General features: G+C 42.2%; 1 protein-coding gene across 4 annotated transcripts in view; it reads right to left on the bottom strand.

Annotated features, from left to right (window-relative positions):
- Positions 1-1,893: 1,893 nt before the first annotated feature.
- LOC144938181 (catenin beta-1-like) overlaps positions 1,894-26,784 on the bottom strand; it is a 40,360-nt gene continuing 15,469 nt past the window's right edge. For 2 of the 4 annotated variants that reach the window (XM_078865972.1, XM_078865973.1), the window contains exons 2-17: positions 20,390-20,461; positions 18,775-18,996; positions 17,658-17,911; positions 16,977-17,215; positions 16,032-16,233; positions 15,351-15,495; positions 13,283-13,386; positions 11,592-11,726; positions 10,970-11,173; positions 10,657-10,815; positions 9,002-9,121; positions 7,705-7,855; positions 6,638-6,759; positions 5,526-5,640; positions 4,824-5,031; positions 1,894-3,751 (exon numbers count right to left, since the gene is read on the bottom strand). In XM_078865972.1, the coding sequence (XP_078722098.1) occupies positions 4,838-5,031; positions 5,526-5,640; positions 6,638-6,759; positions 7,705-7,855; positions 9,002-9,121; positions 10,657-10,815; positions 10,970-11,173; positions 11,592-11,726; positions 13,283-13,386; positions 15,351-15,495; positions 16,032-16,233; positions 16,977-17,215; positions 17,658-17,911; positions 18,775-18,996; positions 20,390-20,402 (2,379 nt within the window). In that variant the 5' untranslated portion in view covers positions 20,403-20,461 and the 3' untranslated portion in view covers positions 1,894-3,751; positions 4,824-4,837. Of the gene's footprint in view, positions 3,752-4,823; positions 5,032-5,525; positions 5,641-6,637; positions 6,760-7,704; positions 7,856-9,001; positions 9,122-10,656; positions 10,816-10,969; positions 11,174-11,591; positions 11,727-13,282; positions 13,387-15,350; positions 15,496-16,031; positions 16,234-16,976; positions 17,216-17,657; positions 17,912-18,774; positions 18,997-20,389; positions 20,462-25,666; positions 25,825-26,784 lie in introns of those variants that run through there. The other 2 variants (XM_078865970.1, XM_078865971.1) reach the window with 2 other exon arrangements.

Here is a 26,784-nt window from a genome sequence, read left to right as displayed (position 1 = left end):
AAGCCACTTCGCCGAGCTATAAATTGTGGCCAGATGGCTTTTGAAAAGAGCGATATAGGTCAGTAAGCTTTACCTGGTAAAATAACAAGTTTTAGTCCCTATCTTCTTCTCCCCACATCCTACTATTTCGTACAGCATGTTCGTTTTAATTTAGATACTCATATTATTTGGGTCTCAGTAAAGTCACGTAGATAGGTTCAAAGAAAATGACAATTTTGATTTGATCGGACTTCATACAGCATCTAAATTAAATCTTGAATTAAAGCTTTCGTGACTGCAGGAATTCATATTCTTTGGTCTTTCGGTAAAGTCACGTAGATAGGTTCAAAGAAAATAACAAAACAAAACTACAACGTTTCGATCGCAACACAAGCGGTCGTCTATCTACGCGACTTTACCGAAAGACCAAATACGAGAATTCCTACAGTCACGAAAGCTAAGTCAAGATTAAATTTAGATGCTGTATGAAGTCAAATCGTAGTGTAATTGTATTCTATCTCGTCAGATAGCACGTTATACATTACAAATTCGGTTGTAAAATACGACGCATACTTCGAGCATTTGACAAATCATCTCCAACTTCATTGTCAAACATCACCAGACTCCATGAGCCCAACCTCAGTTCACTTACATCCTGCCTTGACGCCTCTCTCATCTTGGATTGGCTTAACATTTTGCAGGCAAATGTTGCCAAAATACAGCACGCTTAATTGGAGAAAAAGTCGACTAGGCAAACGCTCCAGTTCGAGAGATAACCTCCAAAAATTACATTACACTGGCATTGTAGCGCCTTGCAAATCAGTTATTGCTCCGAAGCTTTGACCCTACGTCCCACATCTCTCAACCCTGCAGTTTATATGTTTGAGGCATATCCCTTATGCCCCAAACCAGCCGCCAGATGCCCTCATCCATTCCTTCATCACAACACAACGAAATACTTTTGCAACGGTCTCTCGACATTTCAAAATCTCTCGCTTCCAAACTCGAGACGATCCAAAATGCCGTTGCCACTCCTGATCCACACACACGAAAAACAAGACCATATCACATCAATCCTCCATTCACTCCTGAAACAAAACTTCCTTCTTAGATGTAGCTGCAATAAATGACCGGCAAAAGCACATTTAACACTTGCTTGTCCGTTCAATTGGAAAGGATGACTGATGCTTTGCTGCATCATTATCAACAAATTACGCCTTCTCTTGCTCATTTATTTTAACTAAAAACATTTAAAAAATTTAAGTGCATTAATTTAAGTGATTTTAGGGTGTTCTTTGCACCCATTTGTGGAGCTGTTAATAGACTACAGCGAGTAGATCAGACTTCTATAGCAGTTTCAGATATGGGCTCAAGGGGCATTTAACCATGTGATACGATTGGAGCTTTAAGTCTGTGGCCATCAGGTGTAGAACTTCTTTCGCGTCGGACGTAGCCAACAGGGCTCATCGGAAGCAGAAATACGAGTCACCTGACCGCAACAACTGCGGTATGCATGTTTAAATTAACAATAATGTAATGGTTAAGTCCATTTCATCTTTCAAACTTTTGTACGGAATGCAATTTGCATCTGTAAAAGGTTTAAATTAATTATTTCCTCATTTGTTCCACAGCGCTCAACTTCCAAACAAATCCATTTCCAATTTGGCAGTTTGCATATTCAAACATTCCACAATGTTTAATTTTAAGAAAATTTCGCACAAACCCTTCCCGATTTGAAACGCCCACTGTTGTTGATAATCTTGAAAGTTTGAAGCACACCCACAAATTCGCAGTGTTTTAGTAAACATTGTCATTCATGGGCACGAGATTTATTTCGTCCTGCATTTGAAGGCTATGGTGTGCCAATGCATTTGTGCAAAACCCTGGACGGAAAAGCATTAACATTAGTCCATATAGAGACAGAATCCTTTATTGGTTAAAACAAAGTCAAAAGCCATGCAGAAGGCAATGTACAACATACAATAACTTGCAAATGATCTCCTGCTACATGTTACTAAAGCAAGCCTCGGCACATTTTAATCCTTCTCAAAATACCAAACCGCAAACGTTTTGATACCAGCATGACAGTAAACTTTGATAAATCCAAATTTCTGCCGGTCTTTTGCCACCAATTAAAAACACGTATGCGTGTTTTATTTCTGCCCTTTCATCTAGTCGTTTAAAATTTGAGGTTGTTCATAATTAAAATCCAATTAAAATTTAAAAAAAACACTTCCGAAGCCCACACCCTGGACATGTTCATCATATAGGCATTAACACACAACTGGACTCCTACCCAGGAAACATCATGCACCTATACGATTAGTGTGGCGTTGGCTTACGTCTGTGCGATATTGCCGCCATTATAAAGCTGTGTATGCACTACTAAGAAGAAAGTGCAAGGTATTTTTTTTTTTATAAATTTAGGAATGGAGATGATCAGTTTATCAGAGCCCCTTTAAACAGCACAAACTGATTAAAATAGAAAATGCAAGTTGAAAGTCAATTCTGAAAGCATTATTTTTACTAACTCAAATGTAAACAATTTAACCGTATCATGGGGAGTGGGTTAACCGTTTTTTTTTTAAAGCCCACTAAAAATTCTGTCCAAATGTCAATCGTACACACATTTCAATGAATAACACACTGTCAAGAGGCGCAAACTCTACCTGAAATTACACTGCACAACTAATTACCATACCGACGGCCACTCGTGATATGGCAAAAATATCTCCAAACAAGTTAATCTGCCGCAGCAGTTCATATTCTCCCTCGTATGCAAACCAAAGCACTGTAGTGATATGCACACAAAGTGGAGTCAACACTGCGGCATATTCACTTAATCACATGAAGATCCATGGTTTGATGCAATGGATATTTAAATTGTAAAAACAATCATTGAAAATACCTTGTATCTTAAAAAAAGTTTAACTTTACTTTGCTCCAAGATGTGCCACATTTTGAATAAGTTAACATCTCCAGATTTATATAATCGGCTTCAGTGAAACGCCACTTCCTGTGATGGTGAGTCATGTACAGAATGTATGCCAGTCAAATGTTAATTTGAAGAACTATCAACTTCAACTCACAGCCCAAGGCATTTGAGGACTATCCATAGGAATGAGTCATGAAGTGGCAGTTGTGGAACAGCGTACTCATTAAGGAAATTGCTTATTTTATTTAACACCACACATGCCGTCCCCACTTGTGGTATTTTTCTGTTACTGCACAGGTGTGGAATGTTTACTTTGGAACACCCTCCTTTTCTGCTATAAGCTGTGAACAAATCAATCCGGACTATTCTGCTCTTTTCAGTGCCAATAATCTGCTGCCAAGTGACCAATTCCCATGGGTCTCACTTAACCAAGCCAGGTCATTGCACAACATCTACACGTACAGGACACTAAAACACACCAGATGCAGCACAATAGGTGAGTGCCATGCCAGTCATGAATTCAATAATACCAAATATTAAAAAGGTTACTACAGTATAACAAAATGTGTTTAAGGATTAGAAAGCTTGTGATCACGCACTACCATGAGGCAATGAGGATTTGGTACGATGCAAAATCTAATACAGTTCTTACAAAAACAACTTCTACTTAAAATAGCCATTCAAAAAATAGCACGTAAAAATAACCTAGTGTAATGAATAAAATTGATCAAATTTGTTTTGTTTTTTTGGAAAGTTTTGGGTCGGGAAGATGAGGCACTTTCAGGTCATCTCAATGGATCCTTCCAAGGTCAACAGGATGAACGGATCAGAGTTTGCCTAAAAAAACGACAAAGAATAAGCACACAGGTCAAGCAGACAAAATCAATTAAAATCACAGCAAGCAGCAAGATAAATCGGTAGCAATGCACAGTTTCCATTAAAGGAGTATGTGGGAATGAATCCCACCAGTGTTAAAATAGATATATATATTTATTTCACCATACATAAATGCTTTAAGATCATCTTAACCGGCTGCTTGTTTCTAAGTGGCTAAATAAAAATAGCCATAACCTTTGTTTTGGTACTTTAGCTCTTTGCATAAATGCAGTGCCTTATTCAATTTAAACATGCATTTGTTTAAGAATCAGTGTATTCCCAATTAACCCATGTCTCGCATTTTTTTCTCTAACAAAGGGTTTCATTGCATGTTGAAATTACAGTTTAAACAACTGCTCGGTAGAATAAGAAAACGATAACTCTGCATCCATCATTAGCCAGCACCCGTAGCCCCATGGTGGGAACAGCTGAATTAAGTAATTGGATCTCAAGCATTGTTGATTACATTACAGGCTTGCTGTGGTTTTCCCACCTGATGATGATTGCTTGTGTTGCAATCGAAACGTCGAAAAATATCAAATCTAGATTATGCACTAAAGGCTGTACTCCAGCACACGTTTGTTAAAACGTTTGTGAAGGGTACCATCACTATGGTTACCCACACATTAACAAAGCAAAGCTATCTATTCCTGAGCGGATCATCCAGGAACCATGGAGAGCTGGGCATTCTCATCTTCTGGCAGCAGCCCAGCCTTCTTTTCAAAAGTCACCGACTCAGCCACTCACCCCCACCCGGTGAGCACTCACTTTCTGATGTCGGCCCCATCCATTGCTCATAGGCACTGCCTACTCTCCTAACCCCACCAACTATTCAGGTAGCCTTGTCCTCTGCACCCACATCATGAGTAAAGTTAGAAAATGTTAAACTGGCACAAAATCCGAATTTTCGCTTCGGGACACCCTTTTTGAAACCAGAAGTGTCGCAGCAAAAACCAGGACTTTTTGTAACTATGACGAGGGTGCCCCACCATCGTGTCATTTGCCAACGCTACGTGGCAGGGGGTTAGCTCACCTGTGCTGCGGTGGTTAGAGGTCCGAGTCGAACCAGGCGACGTGGCCGTTCTCAGTGGGATGTGGTGCCAGGCCGATGTCCACATCAGGCCCGCCGGGGTGGGCTAGCTCGGGCAGCATGTCATGGAACTCAGGCCCATTGCCATGAGGCCCTGCCAGATCGTGGTCCATCATGGGGTCTAGACCCATAGGCTCCCCCATGTAGCCACCTAGAATAAGAACATAAGCTCCATATTGCATCAAATATACAAAGATTAAACATTTACCTGCATCAAGTGAGTTTCTGAGCATTGAGGCAGTACACATCTCTTTACAGCCCTGAGCCAATGGTGAAAATTATACATTACCATTCGGGGGGAGAATCTATCCATAGGAGTGTAAACTACCTGTAAACTTTCTAATTTTAGCATGCACAGCCACTTTCGTCACCGGAATGTCAGTGAGGATCTGCCAATATAATTTAAATGTCCCTCAGTAAGGAAAAGGTTCCTTACCACTTTTCTAATAATGCATGTGGTTCATATACACTCAAGAAGAATGAGAATGCAAAAATGTAAAGTTTGTACATATCCTAAGCTTAGTTTTATGGAAGTGTGGTTGATATGACATATATTTGCATCATATTGTTGTTAATATATGCTTAAGGCCAAAAACTGACACTCATATAAAAAGCAAGATTAGACAAAGGTGCACTTCTACGTACCTCCATGCTGCATCGGGCTGGGCCCGCTATGCAGGCTGCTGTGGCTGCCGTACATGCCGTCCTGGTGGTACTGCGGGTCACCCTGGTGCAGAAGGTCAGCGCCCATTACGCCACCCTGTTGATGCAATACGTGCAATTGTTTATAGCAGTGGAGACTGCTCGTCTGACCCGCGCAATGCTCAAATCCAGCTCGGCGTAAAATGTCCCCGAACACAAATGAAAAAGGTTAAGCTAAATGGACGTATTTGGTGGGACACGGGTGGAGCATAACACACCAGTCCTCATAAAACAGTCTAAATTTGAATAAGCAAATCTGTTGTCTTTAATTGACTCTGTCGCCAAGTCTGACGCAATTCGAAGGTTTATTGTCGACCGAGACTTGCTACAGAAAGGCAATATTTAGTATTGATTTTGGTTCGTTGAATGGAGGAACCGTCTGATCAAGTCTAGGGCAGGAGTCAAATCTGCCTTTTGGAGCATGGAGCAGACAATCGTCATCAGGCTGTTTGCTGCCATTCGGTAACACCGACACTTCTCGTTCAGCTGCTCGAAACATTTGTCTTCCGACTGCTTTGAAATCGAGAAATAATTTTGACGCACCCTGCAAGAGCTTCTGACAGGGGGTTGCACATCGCAGGGAAAATGAAAATTCGTGCAAAAATTTGTTTTTTTTATACTGCGCACCATGTACCGCCAAATACGTGCAAATCGCTTAGCAATTGTTAAAAAATTCCATCGATGATGCTCAAAAACTGGCACAGGAAGGCCTACTGATGTCAACATTGGAGTATAATTTAACTGGTAGATGCTGCATGACAGATGCAATAAAAAATATTGCAAGTACATATCTAGGCTGCGTGTCTCAGGCTGTCTTGGTAGGAGTTAAGTTTAATGAGAATATTTACTTTAAAATCGTGATTAAGCACATTGCCAAATCACTAATGGCGACAACCTGGGACAGCATTTGGAAATATGTACAGAAGCTTTATTTGGGTTGTGTATGCCTTGACAGTTGTCACCGATTACTTACAGAAACATCTATGTTTTGAAATTAATACCGATGCTTGTGCATAAATAACTTGTGAAAAGTTCACACCACAGCAGTTGCTCACCTCACCCCACGCGTTTGGGTCATCACGGAAAAGTGAGTGGGTGAGTTCCACCGACAACCTCTTCTTGAAGTCTTGCGGTTTGTCCTCCGACATCCGGAACAGCACCGCGGCAGCGTATGTGGCTGTGGCGGCAATAATATTAACATAAAATACAAAGGCAAGCGTGAAGTACATATTTACATGTCAATCAACAGACACCACATATAAAACAAATGCAATGAGAACCACCGTTTTCATTATACAAATAGAAAGCAAGATGCAAGATGCAAAAACTACGAGTCAACCTTCAATAAGGTTATTCCTTCCCTGTTCCTGCGCCTGCTCTCTAGAGCTACCTATGACCATCTGTATTGGCTAACTCCATCCCTCGATTCTAAGTCCAAGCTGAAGATCTCCCTCAAAAGGTCACCACTGCCTAGGACTGATCTTTTCCATATATGCAAAAAGGTCATTCACTTCAGTGGTCCTCAACTTACCCCCCTAAACCTTCCAAAAAAAGACCATGAAACATACTTACTCTATGCATATTTTACTTCAAGTACTGTAAGGTGGAATTGATTTTTTGATTCCTAAATTCCTAATATTAATAGAGCAAGAACAAACCCACCAGCCTAAACCACCAGAATTCTACAATAAAATTTTGATATGCAGAGCATAAAATAGAACGCATATCAAGATGCTATGAATAAAAAGTTGGGATATTTATTGTAGAGAATGTCTGTCAAAGGCAAAACAACAAGTCTTGAGCCTAGACTTGAACAGGCTATGGGGGCATCAGAACAGATCGTGTGACCTCCCACTGACCGAATATTCACTGGGGCATTCATAAGAAGACCTTGGTTGCTGGACCAAAGCACATGGAGGGAAGTAGTTAAGATGATAGGGGAGAGATAGGCAGGGGCTGAGTTCAGGAGATCTTAAAAATAAAATCTTCAAATTGTTCGGGGATTGGAGAGCCTGTGGAGGGATTGGAGTATTGAGGAGTGTGATCAAATTTCCAAAAGCAGACCGACACAACGGTACAATGCATCTACAACTCGCGAACAAGCGCAGCGCGCACGCCTCACCGACTCCCTCGTTGCGCGAGTGGAGGAGCTCCGTAAGCGGCGCCGTTGCTCCCTCCGTCTCAATCGTCTCGGCCGCTTCCTTCTCCTGCGCCAGCTCGCACAGGACGCCGGCTGCCACACGCTGGATGTTCTCGATGTTCGAGTAGAGCAGCTGGCAAGGAAGGATGGGGGGAGGCCCCTTTCTTTAACCGCATGGTTTCAGCTTAAGAGCCTGAAAGGGCCAGCTTTATTTCGGGTAGGGCAGAGTGCAGTAAAGTTTTGGGAAAAAATCCATCCCATGGGAACCATGCGCAAGGCTGGCACACTCATCCCACAAGGCATCCGGAGGTCAGATAAACAAAAATGTGACCAATTCAAATCCTGTAATGCACGTGTTGTTAAACAAAAACTCTGTTCCAAGGGTTAGACAGATTATTAAACGTATCCTAGCGTTAGCCATTTACATCCTACTATTTGGCAAGTCCCACACAATGCTCGCCACTCTTCACAATCCATTAAACTCCATCCAGTTTGTTACAAATCTTTAAAACGAATCCCGCAATATCATTGTCTACTTACCACTCATCTTTCCTCCCATTAGTCTACCTCCCGGTTGTTAACAAATGCAATTTGTCATCTGATGTCCGGTCGACAGGTCCTGCCCAACTCCATATTAAAAAAAATAATTGTAAACTACCTCCGTTATCCTAGATTTCAGGCTCAAGTATTCAGTACACCGAATTGTACCTCAATGACATGAAACCACTTGCATGTGTAAGGGACACCCGAGAGGCAAACCCCGTTAAGAAATTAATATATGCTCAGAGAGTCAAAATAGCTTGTGATTAACACGGTTGGCTACGTACGGTGCAAAATAAGTTCATACATACAAATAGCGTGCGCGACTCATTGGCGAGCTATCACAACACGGGAGCCAATGTTGGGCGCAGAATCCAATTGGAAGGTGAAGAACCATTTCAATTAGATGTTTTTAGGAGGTATTTACCCTATTGAAAATTGCCCACAATAATCCAAAGAGTGCCAAAACTTGGAAGACCCAAGCCAAAAGGATAATTTCAAAAATGAAAACAGATTTCCCTGACGGCTAACAGTCACAGCTTCGTATTCTTAATTAAATACGTCTGAAGATAAATGCATGCTGCAAAGTATTACATAGGCCATGCATAATGCATACATTTTCCCCCAATTTGCTTTATAAACAGTTGCTTTAGAATGGACACCCTACAAGTGCGCAACAATGCAATTGCATAAGATTCCCACAACGATGGTAAGAGGAAAGCAGACTAAACAAACTCACCTGGACGAACAGCGGTACGGTGTTCAGGCCGCGGATAACACTCCGGTTGTGCGCATCACGAGCCAAGATGTGCAGCGCACCGGTGCAGCCCTCGACTATCTCCTCCATGCGAATGCCATCCTACAACACAAGCACATGCAGCAGACACCAGTTAAAGTCATAACTTTACTAGCAACAATATTAATATTGTATGAAGTCCACTTGTCACTTTCACCTTGTAAATCAGTGCTCCTTAATTCCATTCTGGAGAATTCACATCGTGTTCTGTTTGTACCTCTGACAGTTTAGAGTATTTGGTTGCTATAAATTTCCACGTGATAAGCCACTTCGTTGAGCTTTCATTTGTGACCAGGTCGCTTCTGAAAGAGCGCTGTGTAGTTCAGTGGACCTTTTTTCCATATAATGTGCCAAGCAGCCATCAATTAGGTAAACGAATTTAAATGAGTATTACACAAACATTCCTATTTGTTTTGGGGATTAGGCTGTGGTAGTTCTATGCCAAAATTCTCGTCATTAACTCTCCATCTCCTGACAAGAGTGTCACAAGTTTACAAATAATTTTGAATACTAGCCAACGTACGGGCATACCTCAAGATGTATGGGTTGTGTTCTTGAAGAACTGAACGTGAAGTGAAACATTTAAAAGATACTTATTTTTTTATACAAGGTCCCATTACATAACAGTTTGTGTTTGGTTTGTAGTCCTTTACCCGCACCTCCGATGAGCACGGTTGGCTATGTATGGTGTGAAAGAAGTTCATACATAACACCTAAGGCTGCATAAGAAAATATTTTGACCAAAACCTGCTAAAATAATCCTTTTTCATGTGTTAAGAGGTGGAGGGTTACGGGGGAAGGCAAGGGAGGGGAAAGTAGGGGAGTCTGCTTCCCCCTGTGTTGCAACACAGTAGTTAAACTGGCTTGCAATCAAGTGATTGTGCTACGAAACCGTGAGACAGGCCAAACAGCCTGGAACCATATAAAATGCAGACAATCGACAATTGTGCATTTACTATTAGTTGTTTTTTTTTCCAAAAAAATATCATTTAGGATGTTAAAGTATCTTCACGAAACAAACGACACGTAAATTTGAAGTCACGAAAACTTCTAATTTAGAATGAATTTACAACCGATGACATTTCACGAACGACTTTGAGCATCATCATCAGGTAGAGAACCTGGGAACCGAGTTTTAAATTAAACACGTCTGAAATGTGAGGTTTATCAAGGTAGGACCTGTGGTTAGACAAGCAAGCTGAATGGACAAAAATAAGCCGTAACAAATAAATTAGAAAAACAATTAAAAAAATAGGAGTGGGCTCAAATAGTTAAGCTTTCAATAAACATGTTATGATGGATCATCTCCTTTGCAATTAAATGAACCATCATGATTAAATGGACAATGATTTTATATAAGAGTATTTACAATACAAAAAAAAATATCTTGTATAACTGTCGTTTGATCCATAAGCCTCCTCCTGCAAGGAATGCGTAGAATAAATAGTGCAAGAATAAAATCACATTTTAGATATGTATTATTTATATATGTAGTCAATTTATTTGCTGGTGAAGCTTAATAATTTCCGTTCATTTAAGTAACAATGCATGTCCACAGCCTTCAATAGGAGGTCCAGCACAACTGCAGCAGCACTCACCACATACTGCGGCTGTCCATTGGCAGCCACTCCCTGGCGCTGGGTGTCCTGGTGGGCACGCACAAGCAGCTGCACAAGCCGCGGGATAGCGCCGTGGTCCCGAAGCGGGGCGTGGTTGGCGGGCAGCAGTGCCAAGTTACGGATCAGCCCAACCACAGCCTGTAGGACACAAGAGAATGCACACAAACAAGATTAAAGCTCCCAACCCACTCAAGCCGTTGGAACGAGTGCTGTTCGTGAAAAACTCCTGACAACCATAAGACATCCAAAGAAGTACCACCAGGCTGCCTTTTTCCAGAGGTGTAATCATTACCTTGATAAGAGGCCAGCGGGAGGGCGGCTGCAGAAGCTTGACAGTGATGGGCAGGCCGTAGTGGAGGCGCACGGCATTCTGGGCCAACTCCGCATCAGGGTGGCGGCTTGTGAGGTGGCGGAGAGCGCACACAGCTGGTTCAGTAATGTCCTCACGGTCACCCGCCTGCAGTACAGTCTGTACCAGTGCTTCGATACCACCCACCTGGGACGAGTGCGGTACAAACACGCATCGCTCAATAAGGGCTTGCGAGCGAGGGGTGGCTCTCACCAGTAACAAAAGCATTGAGGCAAAAAATGCAAACCCACTTGAGATATAAAGGTGGCCAGGAGATGTGCGTGTGGATCTTTTTCACGTTATTCCATGAGAGCTTTGGGCTTTATCTGGGTACTTCTGTATGCAAAACTCACGTATTTGGCCCAATATCTTAAAACAAGACCCATTTTGAAAGTCGAGGTTCAGCAAGGCTTTCCTAGATGAAGAAAATTCATGATTGTACTCATCTTTTCCTCTCGGTAAACAAGCACAATAAACCGAGCTCCTAATGCTTGTAGCCATCGATGGCCACCTTTCAACGATTCGCTTCGTCAGCGGTGCTGGCTTGCTGAAAACACAGGCACACCTGGCAGACGACCATCTTGTTGCGGTAGTTGTTGCATGTGAGGTTGGAGAGAATGCCAGCTCCACATGTCACCACGTTCACATCGTTAGAGCCCAGCAGCTGCACGAGTGATTGTAGCAGACCTTCCATGTTCTCCTGGAGATTCACAACGCACAACTTGCTTTCAGGAACATTCAAACGAACAATATGCGTCATCATGTTGTTTTCATCTGCTGAAACTTGAAGTTGAAACTGGTCCAGTTTATGTACTTAAACAGTGTGTGTGCATGTATAGCCAGCTCAAGCCACTGCTGGATGATGTCCTCCCCACACCTTGTGGGCCATGAGGGATATTTGACTAGATGTCACCATGCTGGTCAGGACTGATTAGCGAAGAATGGAGTGCGCAGAACACCATTTCATACACTGCCCTTTCACGAATGGTAGTTACCCATATAAGCACCATCCAGGCTCAACTCTGCTTAGCTTTCGAAACCTAATAAGATAGGGTGCGCATTCAAAGCGACATGTTCATCAGCACTTGCGCAAATGCTGATGGAAAAACACGGATCTAGAAAGCCCATAGGCTGATTGACACAAAATGTTAATATTTTTTGTGTGGTGAAAGAGAGCCTCGTCTGTTTATTTATTTTACTACCTACAATAAGGAGAGTTTGAGAGTGACACCTTAGGCTTAAATGTCAACTGGCCACAATATTTCATCTCCTGACAAAAGAACACAGCACATAACACAATTACAGCCCCGATTGCTTTTTTGTGGGGGAGACACACGTTTGACAGTTTTAAAGTTCAATTCTGATTACTAACATGTTCACCTTTAAGCAGCTTCACAAAAGGCCATTTTACAAGAATTGCAACGTTGCATAGTACACCATGTACAATGCAGTATACATACTATACATGCATGCACTAGTCTATACTAGTGCATGTATATAACTATTCGCCCCCCTTACGATGTTATTTGTCGTCAGAATTCGGTCACCATGTCAAGACTCCGGTGGTCTACAGGGTCTATGAACCAATTATACACAACAGGTAGGAATTGAAAATAATCAATTCTTACAAGAGAGTTGATACACTCATCGTGAGCTGATCGATCAAGTTTAATAAATTAATCTATGTATGCCTACAGTAGTGGACCAGTCTACTGTGTGCTATACTGAAAAGCAAACAAAGCATCATGAACCACTCCGGCTCTCACGCCCGCCACAAGTATCCACAAAACCCCAGCCCCCCTTCCCCCCACTGTTATTCATCCACCCACACCTTTCAGCAGCCTGAAATGCAGCACTGATGAAGGCAACAAGGGGCTGAGAATCTCATCCGCTTATTCACAAAGATCTTTCACTTCCCGTGACTAACAATGGTGGGTTGTTTACCTCCACGGCTCACTCAGTGGGGGAGCGGAGGTGAACATGGGACAGTGTTGGTGGATTCTTATTGATTTTATTTCACAAAGCCAGATGTTTTATCATGAGACATCCCACGTCAGTATCAAAATACAACGGGTGTTAAGATATTAAAACAAACAGAAACTTTTGGTAAGGAATCATGTCCAAATTACCCACATACTTGTGAACAAACAAACACATGCGCTGGTAATATATGCATCGTCTTTGAAACCGATTGGTCTACACCAGATAGCATTCTTTAGAGCCTGATGTTGCCAGCTCTCCTGAGAATCAAATCACCTGCTTCGTGGCGGCGTCAGAAAGGTTGCGGAGAGTCCACAGGCAGTTCTGCATCAGCCTCTGGCTCGGACTGGTCAGATGGATTCCCAGAGCCTGCATCCCACCTGTGGTTACAAGACATACATTTGTGCCCTGTCAACATGTGTACATGTCTAGCCCTTTTCTCCATACATTTGCTGGAAGAGAGCCTCCTCCCAATTCAATGCGAGCGGTAGGAGTTATTTGACAATACATCACTATGTTGGTTACAGTATGGGTTAAAAGGTGGGCAGTTTTTACATTGGAGCATAGTACAGAACACTTGTTTTCTGCAAATCAGTGTCTCAAGTTTTGTTAGAGTCTTCGCATTGCGATGTTTGGCCCATTCTATTGACATTTGGCTTTATGTCGGAGGAAACCAGAAGTCAAACACCAAAGCCTACGAAAGGGTCAAATTCAAAGCCCCACAAATTAAATATTAAATTGCTGTCCTGTCATCTCATGGTCACCTCAAAACTTTGGCTTAAAATACCTCATATTCCCAGGCAGTACTAACCTGGCCCAACTTCTTTGCTTTCAAGATCAGAAGTAGTAAAGACATTCAAGTAAAAAAAAAAATTGCTGTTTCAGCTGGGACATGCAGAAAGCTTTGAAAATATTACACCATGTACATTGGAGAACAATATAACATTCGAAAAGGGTCTTCAGTAAAAACAGGCTATAGGCACCACTAAAAATGATTAAAAAAAGCGATGAAAAAAATTCTGCCTTTGATGAAGCAAATCTAGATCACAGCCCAAGGCAGCAGCACAAAAGCTACGCACCCCCACCACCACACTTTTCAGCAAATAAACAGGATTGAAAGGAAGGCAATTCATTTATATCAGCATGATCTTGCATCAGTGATTCGCAAAAAAGCCCACAACTCCCTCAGGGGAAAAGGGCTGAACCAGAAAATGCTGCGAACCATTGCATTATAGAATACAGCTGGGAATGACAGCCATGCACATAGAAATATATATATAAGAAAGCACAATTAGGAGATCCATTCTTATACATATCAAAAGGGATTCAGAGTATGCGCTTGTTCTGTCAGTGTACCAATAAACACAATTTGACAGGAACACAATCCGTTCCTCTCGCTTTAGTGGGAGAAAGTGTCAATTTTGATCCACTCATGCAAAGCAAGAGGCACACAGTCACACCACTCCCTCCTCACCATGCACATTTCAAATGGGACTTTGGTGCAATCTCAATTGGCCAGAACATGAATTATAAATGATGTTAAATGTGGGGGAAAATTAAGTACCAAAATAGTGAGAATGGAGGAAAGAATCACAACTGAACATGTATTTGATATTCTTTGGGTCTTTCGGTAAAGTCACGTAAAAAACAAATAATACGAATTCATGCAGTCACGAAAAGATGTAAGTCAACATGTAATTGAATGACATGCTAATTTGTTTTCTGTGCTTTATAATAAAAATGTCCAAATAGGAATTAAATTATCGTACAAAAAAAATGCTACTGCTTTCATTTGTACATAACCTACTGCTATAATTAGTAATACTGAGATCAGAGTTTATTGGTGCAATAATCATGTTTACTCATGTATTCGTTTAAGCTATTGACAATTTTTTTTTTAAACAAAATATTTCGTACAATTTCTGTATTAAATAATTCAGACTCGAAACTGTTATGGGTCAACTGTTCGTGTCATTTTGCATCCTTTTTCAGTAAGCTACTCTCCTCCCTCGTAATGCGATTCATTTTAAGTTTACCTGAAAAATCCTCAATGAATATCAAGGTTATATTTCATAAAGGCAGGTTCTGCATAGGGCTATTGGGCCAATTCCATTGAAGAACATTTTGTGTGTGTGAGAAACCATAAACACCACGTGTGCAAGAATATTAACACAAAAACATCTGCAGAAATAGGTTCATAAGCCCATTTGGCATAATGGAATCTCAACCATCTCTGCTTGACCCACCAACCCTCGTCTCCAAAGTGCTGGAGCATCGGCGTACGCCATCGCCATAATATATTCCCTTCTACTTTGTCCCCCTGCATGCAGCCCACGTAACTCACCAGCCTCCACAATGGCGGGCTTGTTACTGGAGCACACGGACAGCACTTTCAGCACCCGGCTGGTGGTCCACAGCAGCTTCTCATAGCTGTAGGTCCTCATGATGTGCACCAGCCCCGTGGGGCCACCACTGGCAAGGATGATCAGCTGTTGGGGATAAGGGTAGTTTAGGTCAGCCTTGCATTCATCAGCAATAGCCATGAGCAAACCACTGCTGTATGAAGGACTGCCAAAAAAGGGATTACCATTTTTTATAATTGTTATATGGAACAGATAAACTGAGGCTACAAGAATAAATTACCAAAATACATCAAAAGGGCAGCTAGACAAGGAGGACATGCTTTCAAGGTAGATCACAGTCTTGTATTACCACTGCTTAAAAAAAGACACGATTGAAATCTTACAAATGGCACCAAATTAGGTAAGATGAGAAATATATTTAAGGTTAAAAACAGCAGTTATTCCGATTCATATATTTCCATTAGCATTCAGTACAGCTTACATCAAAAGGAACATCCTTGATTTTTTTAATAAATTACGTAAAAAAAATGTTTTTTTATATATATTACAGTTTAACTGTCGCAGTGCTGAACTTTGGAATCCGAAAAACTCTGGTCCAACACTATAGTATACGAGCAATTTTTCAATAAACAGGCTTATTGGGATATGGCAAGCAGCCTCACCTTGCTCTCCTGGTTGCCATACGCCAGCAGCTGCAGGCAGTCGGTGGTGATGGCAAGAAACTTCACGTTGCCCTTGTTCAGCAGGGCCACCATCTTCTGTAGCCCGCCCGCCAGACGCACGGCCATCTTGCTGCCCTCCTGGTGCAGCAGCAGGTTGTGCAGCGTGGTGATGGCGTAAAACAGCACTGACTCCACCGGACAGCTAGTGAGAGTGAAGCCACGTGTCAACAAAAGAACAGGCTCGCTCAACGCAGTACGTTATTTGCCACGACACACTGTGCCTCAGGTGTTTCACGTTAAGTTAATTTAAATATTTCATTCAGATACAGAAATACCGGACAAAAGCCTAAACAATATACCTATAGACAAGGCTCTATGGATGTACATTGAAATAATTCATTGTTGCTATTTACTATGTTGCCAAGATACAAGGCCAGTACCAAATAAAACAATTGTGCTCTGGCATGTGAATAATTCACACTTAGGAGATGAGGGTTGGTGGGTCAAGCAGATTTGAGATACAAACAAATCTGCTGAAATGCAAGATGTCCAGGACATGACAGCACAAGTGTGACTAAAAACATCTGCACAAACGCTTGAGTTTTAATCTGCTGTGTACGAATCCCCTCATGTGAAATTTCCTCCCACATACAAAACTCCTTAAATTGGAAATGGCAAAACATTCCAAAGCATGTATTGAGCCTAGCTTATGCTCTCCAGGATAAATCACCAGCCATGATCAAACCGCTGTTGTGACAAAGGCCTTCCCCCCCAATGCTGTTGCTTCTCCGAGATGCAACAATTGACCTAGCACCTGCACTCGAGCCAATTTCACCTCTTCACATTGGACATTGTCTCGTGTCCCCCCTCTTGGCTGCCAGTCTAGCCATTCTCCACCAGGCCAAGGCCCTCCCATCACGCTTGAAAGTCAAGCGATTGCTGTACCTGAGCAGCTTGACAAGGGCGGGGATGCCACCGGACTTGAAGATGGCGAGTAGACCCTGGCGATGGTGAGAGAGGTTGTGCAGGGCACCAGCAGCATAGCGGGCAGTCTCCATGTCGTTGGTGTTTTGGGCTGCGCGCACAAGAGCCGACACCATCTGCGTCGACCCCATGATGGCGTGGCGGGCAGCTTCCTTCTTTGACAGCTGGTGCACCATCATCGCGGCATGTCCCATCACGACCTGCACATCAGAGTGGTAGATAAATTACATGATTTTAATTCCCACTCGGCAAGTTAATGCAGTTGGCTGCAAAAAGTTTTACATTTTTCACGAAAGGTGTGGCGCAGCAATGGACCAGGATACCAAGGCAACTGACTGCATTTTAAATGTTATGAAATGATAAAGAAAAAAGTGATAAATTAACCCCAGCATGTCTGTCTTCAGGAAGAACCATCGTACCATAACAGTAGTTTCTTAAGTCCTGTACAACAGATAGTGCTCGCAAAAATGTTAACCGGAGCCCTTCAGTGAAATAAAATTGTCACCTGGCAGTGTTATAATTATGCGAGTGGGTATCACAGACAAGAGCCGCCAGGTTAAAACACAAAAGCCTACGCATCCACAGCACTGACGAGCAATTGGCAAGATCAGAAAAACAAGAGCTGGCGGCGGCTGTGCTTACCGGGTCGTCATCGTTGAGCAGCTTGGTGAGCTCGGGTATGGCGCGCGTGGCCACCTCGGCGTCGTCCTGGTAGTTGATGAGGTTCACCACGGCCTGCTTCAGCATCTGCGATGGCTCGGCCAGGCGCTGCACGTTGGTCGGCTGCTCCGTGTCGAACTGAGTCGACGGCACCTGGGCGCCCTCCTCCAGCGTCTCCGGGAACATGGCAGCTCGGATGCGCTGGGCGCGCGACGACGCAAACTGGCTCTCCACGTCTGGGCAGAGGGACGCCGGCGCCATTGGTCCACTCGTTGTTTATACGATACAACTCGCAAGACAATTACAAATGTGGATTTATACAGCATCTAAATACAAATGCATCTCAAAGCACAATTCAGAAAGTGCCCATGTATATTATGTTGAGACGGGGTCTTTGTGAGAGTCCACAAAATAATATTATTTTATGTACACTATTGTAATGCGACACTATACAGAAACAAGTTTGCATATTTATTTTGCGGAGCAAAATATGAAGCGAGATCTGGGTGAGTCGAGGAGGTCCCGACGTGAGCCTACAGGTTTCTATTTGGGTCCATGGATTTATATAAAACCCTTATGGATCTCTGTGCGAGTCTACAAAACAATAGCAGATTTTTTTAGCATTTAAGTGCAATCGCATCTCACGACGCTGTGAAAAATCAGTGTGCGCATTTCGTTTTATAGAGGTAGCTATTGGCAAAGAAAAAAAATATCTTGAGCCCGAACTTAAACAGGGGCAACAGGTCAACAGGATATCACTGGGGGAAGGGAGTTTCCAATTATGGGGCAGTATCGGGTAGGTAATAAGGGACCTTCCACCGAGCAAGAGGTTAACTGGGAATTTAGAAAGAATGTCTTAGTTGCTGGAGTGCACGTGGAAGAGTTGAGCGATTCAAGCAGCGAGAGGTAGGCAGGTCCGAGCCCATGGAGGATCTTAAAGACACCGAAAGCAATCTTGAAATTTGTGGGATTACAATTGGGAGCCAGTGGAGTAACTAGAGTACTGGGGTGAAGCATCTGGCAGCAGTAATTTGGATGCACCATTCTCACAAACAGATACACTCGCTTCGTCAGGAAAGAGACGATTTGTGCGAAGTACCTGCCACATTGTCAGGAGTGAAACCGTGGTTGAAGCTCTGCTCCCACTCATAGGTGATGCGCGTTTCATCCCCCTCATCAGGGTTTCCCTTGCCGCTGAGCGAGGGCGCTGTGGTGTTGACGCCAGACTGGATGCCAGAGTCCAGGTAGGACTGCTGCTGCCATTGGGTCACCTGCACTTTGCGGTCAGGCTCCATTGCCATGTCGAGCTCCATGAAGTCAGCTGCAGGGCAAAAAAAAGGTCAAATTTTCGAACGTAAACATGGTATTGGCATCTGAAGGACAAACGCAAGGGACCACCCCCCCGCCCCCCTTTTGTATAATGGCACAGCTGTTTGATGACGCCGCACTTCACTAATCCCACCGGGGACTTCCCCCTCGGCGAGATGACCGACCCAATTTATGCAGACTTTTAAAAAAGCACATTTTATCTGGCTCTTCTGTATTATGTTAAACGGCTCGTAAGATGTACATCCAAGCAATTTTTGGAATTCTAAAAAAACATTCAATATTTTCCAACTGGCAGCACGAAACATAAGCAGAATGAATTAAGACAAAATATTTGCAGTTTCCAATCATCGCACAGGATGGAAAATAAATAGCGAGGTGGCTTAAAATCAATTTCAATTGAAAATACAGAAGACAGAGCCAGAAAGGGAAGTCCGATTCTTCCCAATTTACCCCTGGTGTACTAAAGCCCTTTACTGGTTTGAGATCCTTGATAAAAAGCACTACACAAATGTCATTATTATTAATGTAACATAAGTAAGGTTTGGGGACAACACACCCCGACGACTGCAATTTAAAGAATGCAGTAGATGTTTGTTCGCCTACAGTTGCAATCATAATGCCATCAACCTGCAATAATAGCTAGCACTTCTGCATACATCCAATATCTCAGCACACGCATATTGGTTATTAATGCTTGCTCTAGGGGGCCCAGCACTTGGCCTTTAATGCATCGCTGCTCTTTCATGCCGATGCTGCTGTTGGAAAAATGCAGACTTTTAGCCCCGGTGTCATTATGGCATTGCCAGTGAACAAGATCCAGTGTCACGCGATGGGAGAGGCCTATTAAAAAATCCAACTTGATCCTCGAATCTAGCCCATAGGACAAGAGACTTTAAGGCTTGGCTAGTGCTGAAAAAAATGTCAGACTTACTGCCAGAAAATTTGAATAAATCCCCTCATGACCTAATTAAGATTAATCTTTAGTAAAAGCAAGAGAATAAGCTGTGCAGATACTGTCCACGACACACTTGAGTGGATCTTTGGGTTCAGAAGGTTAAACAATAAACTTGAAAGCCTATATTGAATACACTGTGGTCATGTTCTAATCAACATGCAAAGCTGAAACTAAATATCAACATCACATGGTCAATGAACAAGACTTGAGAGCTATTATTTTAACGAAGTCAAATGGAAATTAACAATGTGAATGTCAAACACGCGACACCCGTTTCTGCGGGTCAGCTTTCATGATTAACAAAAAACAAATAGGTCCACTAAACATGCACACAAGTGTCATTTGACCGCTCGGACATGTTGCCTTTTGATGAAAACATGACATGTTTACTTCTATATATAATTAATATTGCACTTCAAATCAAACTTACGTTGTACAGCCATCTTATGTCCAGAGTTAGAGGGTTCTGCAATTTCAGAGCAAAGCTGTTGTAAACCGTCACCTGAAAAGAGTAAAAACCACAAAACATGTCAAGATAAGCCAAAAATGACAAAAATTCACTTGTGTATGGATCGGAGATTTTACCACCAAGTACCAAAGGAACTATGCTATTAAAACATTTTCAATAGGGGCATTATTCTACTGTACTACTGTATGTACACTTTACACTGCCGTTTTTATAGAACAACATTTTTCCCGTACAAATACACGTTAAATATAAAACATACATCATTCCAAGTGCATCTAAGTAATGCAACAAGAGGCAGAACCAGACATTTGTGGATTGTGCCATGTTCTGCTTTATAGCAACGACACATTTAATTTAACATCCAGTGATGGCGTTGGTACAAGTGGTTCTAAAATTACAAGCATACCGTATACCCCTACCTACAGGCTCTTCCATATCATCTCACCTCAATGTCATGTGTACGTGCCTGGTACAGAACCAAGCACACCTTTCAGATGTCCCAATCATACAAGAGATTTTTTTTAAATCAAATTCAAGAATGTAACAAGCACTAACCAACAATGCAAACTGACAAGGAGCTCAACATCTAACATATGGCCAACACTTAACTCAGCATTGCCAGTAAATTCCAAACACATCTGCAAATTTATACATAATAGAAACAGCAACAAATCTCATCAATAGCCAGGATCAATCCACTGCTCGATGAAGGCCTTCCATAAATCTGCCATTCCTCACGGTCCCACCTCTGAAAGATACTGGCTGACCTCTCTTATACACACGAATTGACGGTTTTATTAGTCATTCAAATGGGTGTTCTAACCACATGCATTTCTAGATCTCCAAAAAAAATCGTAGGAGGCAAGTGGGTGGGCACCCTCCATTTTACTTCCAGAATATTTTTCATTGCTTAATGCCGTGACTCACAAATACCTTCCATTACCCATTGCTCAAAAACCCTACACTACAATTACCATGACAACTGTGTATTATAGGAGATTAAAACTATTTACATTCTTTCATAGTGAACAAAAGTAAAAAAAACCTCTTAGCTAAAGCAATCCATGCAACGTTACTGGCATGTGTGCGTGTGGGGGCACTTAGCTCAATGACAGGTGCAAATTCTAACCAGACGGTGTCAAATGCTTCTAGAGCGCCAGAAAAGTTGAAGAGACACCCATATTCATCATCAGTGGGTTCACCCTCCAATGACTGCGGTGCACAAAATATCCCAAGACCTTTTTGTCCACTTTGTAATTTCCTACACCGGGATTATTTTAACTACACATGTATTTCCATTAATATTAGATGTAATTAAAGTGTCTATGCCTACACATAAAAGCAAGTAGTTTGTAATACTGTGCAATGATTAGTTATTTAAATCATCATTTTGGAAGAGTTGCAGGCAATGACATAATCAATTATTGAACAACGCTCTCAACCTGTGACACTAACACTTAGGCGAATCAACAATTTACCCTTAAGCATACCCAACACTGCTGCCAGGAGGGATGCCAACATTAAGTTTATTTTTTTAAGTACTTGGGCTCTGTTACTTCACAAATGGAGAGCCTCGGACTACAAATTTTCAGTTGTTTTCAGCTAAAGCATTAAAAGCAGACTTGCCGCCAGGGAGACGTGAAATGGAGGTACAACTGTATACCAAAGGCCCCCAATAAAGGACGGCTACAATATTTAAAAATAAATCAAATATATGCATGATGGTACTGTATACCAATTCCTCTAATAAATCCTAAATGTAGAGCACATGATCATTTTACAGTTGATATCCAAGCGTAGCCATTCTACTTTTTTTTTCAATTTAGCCTATCCCAAAGGCATGCGTGCTTGGTAAATATTTGTAAAAAGCTGGGTAGAATAAAAGTTTCCCTCTTTGCAAACACCGATGCAGTATGGGAAGAGATGCCCCCCCCCCCCAGCCAACACGACAAACCAGAGCTCCACATTTCTCTTGACGTTCTGATCAAAAGTTTACGCCACAGATTTTTCCTTTATACGAAACCAATAAATACTTCACATCATTATCTCATACAGTACTGGTCCCTTTCCCAAATAGAGCTCAATAAAAAAAATCAACACGATACTGCATTTGGAGTTTTGTTGACCTGACAAATCCATTACCAATTTTTACTAAGTTAGCGGTGTTAGATGGTGGAAGGGTTGCGACACATTACTTACGCAATTCCTAAACTGTTGTTGCTTTAGTTTCATGCACGGTCTACTTACCTCCCACACAATTTGGTCATAGCAGCCGGCAAAGAAGCCACGATTAGTCATAGGATTGTGCACGCAACCACATTTACCAATGAGAACTGGAATTCAGCACCTCCACATGATGTGGGGGTATGTTTCTATTTCTGTCCAATCCCCTACATTCCAACGGACATTGGGGATACCACAAAACATGAACTACTTTCTATTTAACGCTTTAGATTCAATCAATATACTGTAGTGGGAACTCCAATTACCTAGCATCATTAGACTCAACTGGTATACTGTAATGTGGCTTGACCGTTTGTATTATCACAAATATACACTCTGCTTATGGACTTGACCTCCAAAAAAAATCCTCCGTGGTAAGCAACCATATCATCTGACCTGTCAAAGAATTGGAATACCAATGAACAATGAAGCATCAAAGCTTGGTTTTATTTTCTGTACCAAAGCCTAACTCCAAACAATTATCACTACTGTAAAGCACAATCGGAAAAAGTCGCGATAATGCAGTCCTATCGGGAGTAAAGCACCCACTTTCTACCACCTTACTGTACAGTATTTAATAGCATTCAACGTAAAAATCAATTTTGTCGATTGGTGATTCAGCACTCACGATTTACTGCAGGTTACACACAATGGCAGTCAATTCGCCTCCTTATTACTACTCTCTTATCACGAATACAGCATACGCACCATGGTTATTCTACCTTCAATCTTCACTCGTGTTGAAACTCACGCTACTAGACGGACCGTTTCATCTCGTACTGCGTTCAACCACAACACTTACTACTGCTGCTCCAAACAATTCGCGGGTTCTCTCCCCCCAGCACTGCTCGACTTTAGAATTCCCTACCTAACCGTTTCTTTTCACCCCCCAAGGTTCTGTACAACCTTGGCCATTTCAAGAAACGTGATAACACGTCTCTATTTACAACGTTTAGTGCCGTTTTATCGCCAGAAGCTTGGCGTTTTGGGTCTATGCTCAGCAACCATGAATGACTATACAGTATATTCAAGTAACTGAATATAATTACAGTAAACTCGATGGCATATCCTGTATATGCAAGCCTACACAACTCTAAATCACATGAAAGGGCCTTTACCAAGCCTCCCGTAAGCAAGATGTCCTACACACCCGTTTTCCATTCAATAAAAAACACTTTACAGTATTTTTCAAGTGTATTAGTACAATGACACTATCTCTTCAATCTCCCAAGCATTGGACTAATTGTTTTAACAATAGACGCGTGTATATTAAGTTAGCGCATTCATTGTAATGGGTTTCAAAAGAAGCCGAAACTAACCGATCCCATTACTACAATAACTGCATGTGCCACAGTGCTGTGCTACATTTACATCAACTTGTTAACTTAAACATCAACCTAAAATCCAGACGAGGATACAGGATGGGTTTCTGCCATCTGCAGATGTAAATGTTCTTAAACTGGTTAATTGTACACTGTATCTACAAAGAACGTGCGATTAGACTCATGACCTATAGTGTGGAAAAGCCCACACTCATATCGTGTGTGTACGAGTGGAAGATTTTGGCCTCTTGTTCCTAACGCAAAACACACAATGTAGCCAAAAGCGGACAAACCACATCATTTTCTTCCTTTCTTTCCACATAAAACCCCTAAGTGTGGAACTGTAGTCACTACATTGTATAGTATTTACAGTACATGCACCGTAGGTGTAGTATTTTCACATTTTTCTGGCTACGATGTTAAACAAAAAGTCAAAACCTATGAAGCGTTGTTCGAAATCACCAGTTCAGAAGGCTTGATGGAGCCAAATGTGGTTTATTTTTGGGTGGTGAAATATACGCAGAGGTCTACTACTATACCTCTCCTCGCACGAGTCCTAAAGGGTTATTTTATCATAATTTAGATTTAAAGCTTTCGCGACTGCAGGGATTCATCTTCTTGGTTCTTCGGTAAAGTCACGTAGAAGGGAAATAATAAAAATATAAACATAAAATACAATTCTCACAATAATGAAATACAATTCTCTTGTGAGAATTGTATTTTATTATGTTTTCTTTTCATTATTTTATTATTTCCCTTCTACGTTAGATTACCGAAAGAACCAAGAAGATATTTGTCCATACTTCACCACACTGGTCAAGAGTACTGTATTACAAGAGATGTGCTTTAAATACAACCAATTTTTTTTTTAAACCACTTAGATAGATCCTCTTATAAAGCGACGCAATATCAGAACTGTTTATACATACGTGGTACATTAAACACGGGTCAATATTAAAACCTTTAAAAGCCACTTGAAGACAAAAAGCATCATTGGGGTAATGGAGATCCCAGGCATAACGTGGTCTTAAGAGGTCCAGCTAATAACAAAATGTACACATTGTACACAGCTAAGTTAGTGTACATCCCTCGTGCGAAAGTGTGTATTAGTAGGTACGCGCTCATGGAGATCAAAGTTAACGTGGCGTTATATACACGAGGAACACTTAAAAAGTACAGCCACACAACACAATGATGCTTAAGGGTTACAACATTAAAGCCATGCAACGCGATAACAATCGCCTTCCTTCCTGTAGACAAACCAAAACCAGTCGCCACCGTCAAGCAAATCGCACGAATAACAACACACAAGATTACAGTAGATGTTATATTACAATGTACGCGTGTGTATGTATATTAATGTAAATAATAATGTAAAGTTAACAACGAATAACCACCATGGGGCCTTCAATAGCGAGACCATCACCGCGTTATTCAAGGCGGGTTTTGACTCAATTCTGTGGGATTCTAAACAACAACAAAAACCTACAATCATCAGCATTCCCAACTCAACCGTGTCGATGTTACTCTTTACACAGTTTAAAACAATTTAGATTCAAGACATCACCAACAAACGAAACACACGAAGCCGCCAGCCGCGTCCGCTTCAACGTTACCGCCTCACGCCAAATGGTAAACCATTACATTTTTATTTTCTTTACCACAAAACATTCAACAACCGCGTCAATCTCACCTCACCAAGTGGTCACGCCACTCCCCCCGGTCACGATTTGCTTCTTGTTCACGAGTTGAGATATTTAATGGTTTTAACCGCGGTGTTCAGATCGCCTCAGAACCTCACGCCGAGAGCGACGCAGGACGGCGAAGGGGGTGGAAAAAAACCTATTGAAAAGAGTTCCGGTTGCCGATACCGGCGGAGTGATACACAGCGCGCGTGCGCAGCGATCGAGTTGACCGCTTCACACGTGGCCGCCCGCCAACATTAGAGGGAGGGGGAGGAGAAGTCCGCCTTGTGCTCCGCCGCAGCTGAGAAGTAGTGCGGGATGACGTCACCCCCCTGTGAGTCACGGGGGCGGGTGAGGGGGGAACGTCACGTGGTAATCCCCCCCGCCCCTCCCCCAGGCCCCACCACTTTCCAGCAGCTTGTAAATTGCAATGAGTCACCGCTCGTCCCAGCCGTGGTCTATTATCTAATTAAATAATTACACTAATTACATAACTAATTACAATGGAACACCAAAAAAACCCTCCCCAGGAACACTTTTTTTTACTGTTATAATAAAGACGGGCTAGCACGTGCACACGCGCTGTCCTCACTGCGCGACAAAGAGCTTAATAGATCATCGGATTCGTCCGGTCTACATTAAGATTCTGACCACTTGCCCGCGTGGCCAATGCAAAGTGATGATCAGTGGCCGTGCAGGACTATCGATGTCAATGGACATGGCGGTGCCGCTTGTTATGTTCGTATGTTGAACTTCTTTCGCGCCGTACGTAGACAGCAAACTGAACACCACAGAAAGCACTTTCAAAGAAGTGAGTTTTCAATCGAGAAGATGATTTAAAAGTGCGTAGCTCCAGTGGCTTCCCAATATCGGAAGGCAAGAGCGTTCCAGACGGCCGCAGAAGCGCGTCTCTAAGCGCGCGATGCGAGTGACCGTCTTTGTTCGATGACCACAGCCTCAAAGATACTGTTACCCTTTTTTATTACATCCAACAGTGGATTGACCGTGGCTGATCATGATGATTTCTATATTTCTAAACCAGCTAAAGCCTTCCATAAATCACGTGAATTCTGTACACCCACCTCCTTTTTATTACACGCTTTTATTTAACTCACTCTGTTGTTGT

The sequence above is a fragment of the Lampetra fluviatilis genome, chromosome 21, assembly GCF_964198595.1.
Source record: "Lampetra fluviatilis chromosome 21, kcLamFluv1.1, whole genome shotgun sequence".
Lineage (NCBI taxonomy): Eukaryota > Metazoa > Chordata > Hyperoartia > Petromyzontiformes > Petromyzontidae > Lampetra > Lampetra fluviatilis.
Note: the sequence above shows the minus strand (reverse complement) of the source record. Positions and strands in the feature narration are given on the sequence as shown.